Source organism: Nelumbo nucifera, chromosome 4 (assembly GCF_055504915.1).
Source record: "Nelumbo nucifera cultivar China Antique chromosome 4, China Antique-T2T, whole genome shotgun sequence".
Taxonomy (NCBI): domain Eukaryota; kingdom Viridiplantae; phylum Streptophyta; class Magnoliopsida; order Proteales; family Nelumbonaceae; genus Nelumbo; species Nelumbo nucifera.
Window position 1 is genome coordinate 84,419,912 of NC_142652.1, and position 8,375 is coordinate 84,428,286.

At 40.6% G+C, this 8,375-nt stretch overlaps 1 protein-coding gene across 1 annotated transcript; it reads right to left on the bottom strand.

Annotated features, from left to right (window-relative positions):
• Positions 1-992: 992 nt before the first annotated feature.
• Positions 993-6,395, bottom strand: LOC104586217 (monothiol glutaredoxin-S2-like). Its single transcript, XM_088886458.1, has one exon. It carries the CDS (start codon positions 6,070-6,072, stop codon positions 5,761-5,763), a length of 312 nt encoding a protein of 103 aa, XP_088742584.1. The 5' UTR covers positions 6,073-6,395; the 3' UTR covers positions 993-5,760.
• Between the last annotated feature and the right edge of the window lie 1,980 nt (positions 6,396-8,375).

The window sequence follows — 8,375 nt, forward strand, 5'->3', positions numbered from 1 at the left end:
CGTTTGATACCAAAGAGCCTGATGGTGGAGATGTAGTTGTTGCCAACGCCCAAGAGTGAGTCGAGGATCCTATAGCGGATAGTTGATGCGTTGTCTCCTTTTTTTGTTGTACACAACTCGGTATGCCGAGCTTACAATCATTGTACAACTTTTTTTTCATTCTTTTTCTAAGTTGTTGCGCTTGGGAATTTGGTTGGTCAATAGGGACCACAGGTCGTGCTTTTGTACTTGAGTCTTAGGCTAGTTGGAGTTTCGGACTTGACGTTGTGGTTGGGGTCTTCAGCCCTATAGCCTCGGTCTCATATTGGCTGAGGTCTTCATCCTTCGCTGGCCGAGGTCTTTGGCATAGTGGCCTTGGTCTTATGCTGGCCGAGGTCTTGGATCTTCGGTGAACGAGGTCTTAGCTCTGATACTCGTCGGCTGAGGTCTTTGGATTAGTGGTCTCGGTCTTATGCTAGCCGAGGTGCTTTCAACCTCTCAACGTTTCTAGGGAGAACGGTGCCACTTGGTCTTGGAGAGCTTCTCTCTCTTTGACTAGGCTAGCTAGGGTCCTTGATTAGCTCTGCCCCGACTGTGAGTCGGGAGGGTGTGCTAAGTTCGATGGCCATCCTCTTGCCAATGTGGCGGGGACGTCATTACCCTAGTGCCTGTCAAGGGCTTGTTCTGACCTCGATCGACTGTGGTCGGTCGGGTCTTTTGTGAGTTTACTGTCATGTCACGACCGTCGATCAGCGCAGAGTTCGGCCATTGGAGTTCGACTGGGTTGTATGCGGACATTTGGTATTTGTGCTTGAAGAATTTTTTTTGTTTATTGAATTTGTACGGCCTGGTTGTCTTTAGTGCTTGGCACCGGTTTCCATTGATACATTTTAGTCCTGGCACTATAGCTCCTTGGAGTAGATCTCCCGCACCTAGTTTCCCCTTTTAAGGGTCATCCCGCCTGAGATGATGACGATGACCCTAACCGGGGGAGCTCGGGCTAGGGGCTCGTCAGTGCAGTGCAGTTCTTCCTTGGGTTTATGCTCTTTAATATCGATGAACCAATGGAGGTATTTGCATCGGACGAGGTCTTCCAAGTGGTTGCAATATTCAATGTCGTGGCCATGGTCTTGGTGGAAGTCACAAAACTTGTATTGATTTCTCTTGTTGCCCTAGATTTTCATCTTCTCGGGCCACTTAATGAAGTTGCGGTCACGGATTGGCATTAGTATGTTGGCCCACAAAGCATTGAGCAGAGTGAAGTTGTGATACTTCAGCGATGGGGTCCTCGGTCTGCTATCATGTCGGCAGTCTAGCCTCTTGGCATCTTGGTTTGGTCTTCAGCTGTCGTGGTCTCTGCACTTTTGTCATGCTGGTCTTCATCCTCCCTGCGCAGTGTTTGGGCCTCTTCGGCATTCATATACTTCTGTGTGTGCTTCGTGAGTGCGGTTAGGTTGGGCGGAGGGTTCTTTTGCAAAGAGAAGCTGAACATTGAGGAGCGCAGCCTACTCATGATGGTGGTCACGACCACTAACTGGTCTAGAGTTCGGACTTGAAGGGCCTCGGCGTTGAACCTCGCCAAGTATTCCCTCAAGGTCTCTCATTTCCTTTGTTGTACTTGCATGAGGCTGGCCGACATTTTCCAGTGCCTTTTGTTGGTGGTGAATTACGCCAGGAACTGCAACTCTAGCTGATCCTAGGAGGATATGGATCGTGAAGGAAGGGAGGCGTACCGGCCGCTTTCTCAGTTCTCTAATCTCGACGTCTTTGTCGGCCGAGATCGTGTTCACGGACTTCTCCACTTTTGGGATTGCAGGTCGGTCTCGAACCAAGTTGGATTCTACTACTGAGGTCAACGACCACTGCAGACATTGGATGGGTTGTTCTTTCGCCGGCACTCGAGCAGAGTGATGGGATCTACTGCGGGCGTTATGCGCATGAGGCCGAGCTGGGGAGTCAGGTTTTCTGGGTAGTTGTGGTTGCTTGCGGTCGGATTGGGCCCTGTGAGACCTGCATGGCGCCTTTTGTGTCCTCGGTGCGAGGGTCAGCTATAGTAGGTGCTTGAGTGGCAGGGCAAGTAACTTCGATGGCATGTGCTGGTTGCCCCAGCGTCTTCATCATGGCCAAGATACGGTCGACCTTCTATTGCATGGCGAGGAATTGTGTGGGGTCGGCCATTGTTTGATGCTGTGGCTCTTGGTGCGGAGAGTTGTGAAGTGAGAGGGACCCCCGAGATGGGGAACGGAAAGGGGTTTGGGAAATGACTATTTGTACATTTCCCACAAACGACGCCAATCTGATGATGTCTGATTCGAGGTATTCCGAACCGAGGACACAATCAAATAATCCTACCAACTGGACGAGGCCGAGGTGGAAGGACGAAGCCGTGCACTGAGATCTGCAACCAGGAGAAAAGGTTAGAGGCCCAAGGAGTTATTCCCTAGGTAGGTACTCTGACGCTCAAGTCAGTTGGGTAGAGAAAGATGTGGCCGGGTTGAGTAGGTTGAAATAATGCTGATCCGGGCTGAAGAGATAGTGCAGATAAGTATTCAAAGAGTATTCTTCCAGAAGTCCCTTACCTTGAACAAGGAATACCTATTTATAGTTGGGTGTCGATGTCCTAGATGGATAGGGCTCTCGGGGTTGTCGAGATGAGGTCGTCCGCTATGGTCTTCGGGCGATTTCCTCTTCCTCAGTAGAATTCGTTTTCTTATCGTACATGACACTCCTTCTTAGTCATGCTTTTCCATTATGCATAATATCGATGTGACCAGAAAAGAAGGCAGCCACGAAGATTGCCACGTTGCTTCCTTAACCAGCTCAACCATCACCCGAACACATACCCCCATTGTAGAATCTTAAAATGATAAAGTTGAACTAAACTCATGAAGTTAAAAAAAAAAAAAATGAATTAGACTCTATAAACTCGACCATCACCCGAACACATACCTCCATTGTAGAATCTTAAAATGATCAAGTCGAACTTAAGCTCATGAAGTAAAAAAAAAAATAATAATAAAAAGTTGAATTAGACTCTACAAATTCAGCTTTAGTCTAAATGGATTTGTCAGTCCACTCAATGTCGAGTTAGTTGTAAGGCATCAATTGTATTGGGAGTTGTGAGTTCAAACAGCAGAAAGACACGTTGTGTGCTTAGTAGGCCCCACGTGCACCCTATCCTTAACCCACTAACCCCGGATTAGGCCTAGTGTCTGACACTTGCCCCTATAGAAACTAAAGCCACATCACCAATACTTAAAAAAAAAAGAAAAATCAAAACTGAACAAATGCTCAACTCAATCCAAGTTGCACTATCTGATGATAAGTTCTGTTGTTAGTATATATACAGTGATATATATTCTTCTAGGAGACACCACTTGACCACCTATTTTACCTTTATGGATTTTGATGGGGACCTAAACAGAAAACATGTTCGTTTTGTCTTCAGTTTGGGTATGGAAAGAATCCTACAAATTAAATATTTATATTGACCATGTTTACTGAATTTATTCATCTCGACACTATGGTTGTTGGTTGAGTCTTGAATGTTTATTTTTATCCATAAAATTGGTCATATCTGTAATAAAAACTAGAAAAAAAAAGAAAAGTTTTAGTAATTTGATTAATAGGGTTATCAACTGGTATCATAAAAATGATAGTCTGATTATTTATTAAAATTTCAAGAGGGTACTGGGGTTGTTTGATTGATCAAGGCTATTCCGATACCATGTTTTTCCAGTATCATAAATTTTTCTTAATTAATATTATCAAAATATAAAATGGTTCATGCAAAAATTGAATTTACATTGCAAGCCCCCAATAAAATACAAAAATAAATTCCTTTTTTTTTAATTTCCATTGCTGGTGTGTCCATGTTTTGTTCTGTATCGATCATTACCACAAAATGCACCTTGAATTGTATATAATTAGGAATAGCAACAGGGAACGGGGCAGGGATTATATTCCCCATGCCTACTCTTGATTATGAAATTAACTCCCACTCCCATCCCTGATCCCTATTAGGGATAAAATTTGTCCTCCACTTCTGATCCCCGACGGGGATGGGTTCTCGTGGGGACCTGAATCCCCGAAATTTTTTAGATAATAGTATTTTTTTTTGAAAAATAAATTTACTTAAAAATAAATAAAAATTTTAAATTATAAATAATGTTTTAAATATATTTTGATACCCCGACCCCATCGGGTTGGGGAAGTCGGATCCCCATTAGGGATGGGGAAAATTGCCATCCCTTGCACCCATTAAGAAGTACAAGTGCAACATTTTCAGCTAAAGGTGCATTTCACAGTATTAATACTACCAAAAGCTCTTATACAATCATATATTTATTTTTAGTGCAACATTTTCAGCTTGAGGTGCATTTCATGGTATTGGTAAATAATATAAACCTAGGGGGGCATTTGATAAGAGTTGCATATGCTGAAAAACTTATTGTTTTGTCTTTTGGTAAATGAGATTTTAAGAAGGTTGTAAGCTCCTTAATGGCTGAAACTGAAGTTGAGGCAGACCAATACATTCTTAAAAATTTGGGTAAATTACATATTACTACCCTATATTTTGGAGTAGTGACACTTAGCCCCCCTTAACTCTCATGAACTTTCAGATTCCAACACTTTGCCTCCTCTGTTAGCAGTCCATCAGTTGGCTTTGATAAAGGATTCACATTTGACTGTCATGTGCTTATTAAACATTTCTAAATGCTCAAACTATCCTTTTTCTTTATTTATTGCGCCATTTTGCCTTTTCTTTTACATGTTTGATCTCTTTGTGTATGTTTCGTTCTTCTTTTCTCTCACGGACAAATGAGCAAAACACACATCAGTTTAGTCATCAACACATTGTGGATGAAGGTATGGGTGTCAATAGACCGATTTTGGATTAGACCCATACAGTCCAAAATTAATTTGGATGGATTGGACGGACCAGCAAGACATATTAGATTGGATCAATTCGGTTCAAAATATTTATTAGATTGAATTGGACCTGGTCCATCCATAATAAATTTATATTGGATTGAGTTGGATTTAGCTAATATCCGATCCATTGATATAAGACAAGAATATAGGTGTCAGTGGATCAGGTTTAAGTTGAAACCAACTTAAATCAAAACAAATTTGAACAGATTAGACAGTACAGGCATTGAATTAATCCGACCCAAAATGGTCCGAAATATTCATTGGATTGGATTGGACCTGGCCCATTTATAGTGGACTCACATTGGACCGAATTGAATTGGACCAAATCCAGTCCAATTGACACCCTTAGATGAAAGCGAAATCAGCTGCATTGCCCAACCCATTGAAATGAAATCCTTTTGCCATATGAATCTCAAAAGGGCAGTTTAGTAAATTAATATAATCTAAGTTAAAAGAAAGGGGACAAAGTGTTGAACTTGAAATCTAAAAAGAAAGTTCAAGGGGGTGGGGGGTTAATTTATCGGAAATGAAAATTTAGGGGGCTAAGTGTCACTACCCCAACATACAGGATGCAGGGTAGTATAATCTGTATTTTATGCTAAAAATTTTATTGTGTTTAATTATTTTTACAAGTTACAACTAAAACACAAAGCAACAAGTCTTTTTGTAGTAACTTCAGCCGTTGACAAACGGCCCCCTACTATCTATAACTAACTAGGTAGCAGTACTAACAAAAGCTCTTATACAGCAGAAAATTAAGTTCAATAGCCAAAAAGCAACAGATAATTCTTAAAGCTAGAGACTAGAGTTGCTTCTCAAAAATTCTACATAGAGCTGTGCTAAAGCCTAAAGCCAGATGGCTCCGGCACACTTGAGCTGGGTTTTGAGGGAACCATTGAGTTGGCGAGTCATGACCTCGTTAGCTCCACCAACTAGATTACCGCCAACGAAAACCGCTGGAACGGCTGGGTTACATCCCAGCAGCCTCAAGAGAGCTTTCTCTATCTCCTTCCCCTGAGGGTCCTCGTCGAGCTCGTACACAGCAGGATTGACCCCCAGGTCACAGAATAGAGTCTTGATGGTGTGACACATGCAGCAAGAGCTCTTACTGAAGATCACCACCGGCTTCTGTGACACCAACTTCATCACCTTCTCCATGCTTCTGACGCCAACAACAACAACAGCAGCAGCAACCCAGAGGAATAGAGACCAGAATATTGACAATGCAGGTTGTTGAAATCTCAGAAGAAACGATAGTCGAATTGTTGTTTAATGGTGCAATGGGCGGATGTTTGATTCTTGGAAGGAAATCTGATCAGAAGAGCAAGGCTAGAAGTAGTAGAAGCTGGTGATGATGATGAGAACAATGAGGAGTTGCTGTGATGAAGTTGAGCTGCCGTAAAACCTATATTTATACATATAGGGCCATGAGGTGCTGGGTCGCACTTCACCACTTCACTGTTTAAGCTAAAGCAGAGAGAGAGAGAGAGAGAGAGAGAGAGAGAGAGAGAGAGAGAGAGAATGTTCCATTAGATATTTGCTCCTGATCATTACCTGATAAGGACCCCTTTTTTGCTTCTCACCATACAGTCAAGGAATAACAAGTTGCAGCTTGAAAAATTCCCATGTGAGAAAATGGGGGAAATGCCCAATTGCAATTTAATTATGGTTGACTGGTTCTACTGTTTAGAATGACAAAAATGCCCTTGTTTTAGTTAAGCTAGAAATCTAAAAATTTATCATGTAGCTAAGGAAATCTGATGTCAATTTTTTGGGGATTTTTGCAGTGACTGTATTGGAGCATCTACTAATTTGACAGGAGGTTGGGTCCATTCTTTCACTATCAAGATTTGCATGAAAAGAAAAGTAGAAGCTTGGATTTTATCTTATTTGATTCCTTGATGGGGAATGCTGCTAGCTACAGATAACCCATTGTTTTCAAATGCTACAACCCAAATTAATCCACTCTTCACAACTCATCTACTTGATTTCAATCACCATCCACATGAGTCGAGTATATATGTATGTAGAATGGCTTATATAATCAACTTGAAGTCAATAAGATAATACTCATGCAGAGAAAATAAAGCAAATTAAAATTAAGAACTTGATAACAAGGCCTTTCAATAGGGGTGGATACGAGTTCGACTTGTGAAAATCTCGATTCGATTTGGTTCAAATTGAGTTTGGAGCTGAGCTCGAATCCAAACTGGTGTTTATTTACCCTTGTTTCCATGTAGATGGTTTGATTTTAATGTGTATATATCAAAATCAAATTTGGTTGCATAGATTTAACTTCAAATGTTGGTATCGGTTTTTGATTTGTTGCCCTCGTAGCTGTGTAAAATGGGTTACTAATCAATAATCAATTATGAGTGAACATGTCAATGCCCCATGCACTAGCACAGATCTGACTACCTTATTTTTTTTTTTAATTTTCACTGTTATAATTATGGTTTTTGAACCGCTGTTGACTCGGATGGTTAGATCGTTTGACCTGGGAATTGTTCAAGCAACCGGTTCCATTTTACCCCAAACCTGATTTTTGACTAAAAACCATTGAATCGGGCAGTCAAATTGTCGACCCATTCAACCTTTGTCAGAATAGGCCCTCCATTCAGACTAGACAGTTGAACCTTCGACCCAGAAACCGGTGGCCAGAACAGTTCCTCTTCCGGGTTGCTTTTTAAAACATTGGTTATAATTCAGGTACAAATATTGAGACTTACTTAGCACCTCAGTGGTCAGTACCAAATAGGGGTGCTCATGGTTCGGTGGGCCTATTTTTGAAACAAACAGTAACTGAAATTGAATCGAAGTCGATCAGTTAACCAGTTGACTAGTTTGGTTCATCGCTTTTTTTCATTTTTTTATATTTATAATATATTATAAAAACATATAAATATATAATAAAAATAGAAATATATATAAAATATTATATTTTAAATAATAAGTAATAAGTAATATATTATATATTTATATATAATGCATATTTATTAATTTATAATATATAGAAAATATAAAATATATATAATATGCATAAATATATAGAAATATATGTATACTGGTCGGTTTGGTTAACTATGGATTTTCTATATTGGTTAATCGAAACCGAACTGATACCTTCATTTTTTTTATAAATACCAAACCAAACAGTTCGGCTAACCAGATTTTCGATTCAGTTTCAATCGATTTTTTTGATTTTTCTTATTAACCCCTAATACCAAACGCGTACCCAATCATAAATCCAGATTAATTTGCTTCTCACAGAGTGCGCCTCACAGCGCTTTTGGCTGCGCATTGAGAACATCTCTCGTACTTTGGAAAGATATTCCCAATATAGGGCTGCGATGTGGTGTGAGTAGCAAATTGATGTGAATTCCCCGATCGAGCAATCACCAATTCACCATTATGTGAATAAGATTTATGAATGATGATTCTCGTCCTAGCTAGTTATTCTC

What these genes read in the sequence shown, in the direction of transcription:
- LOC104586217 (XM_088886458.1), bottom strand. Translation starts at nt 6,072, where the DNA reads ATGGAGAAGGTGATGAAGTTGGTGTCACAGAAGCCGGTGGTGATCTTC.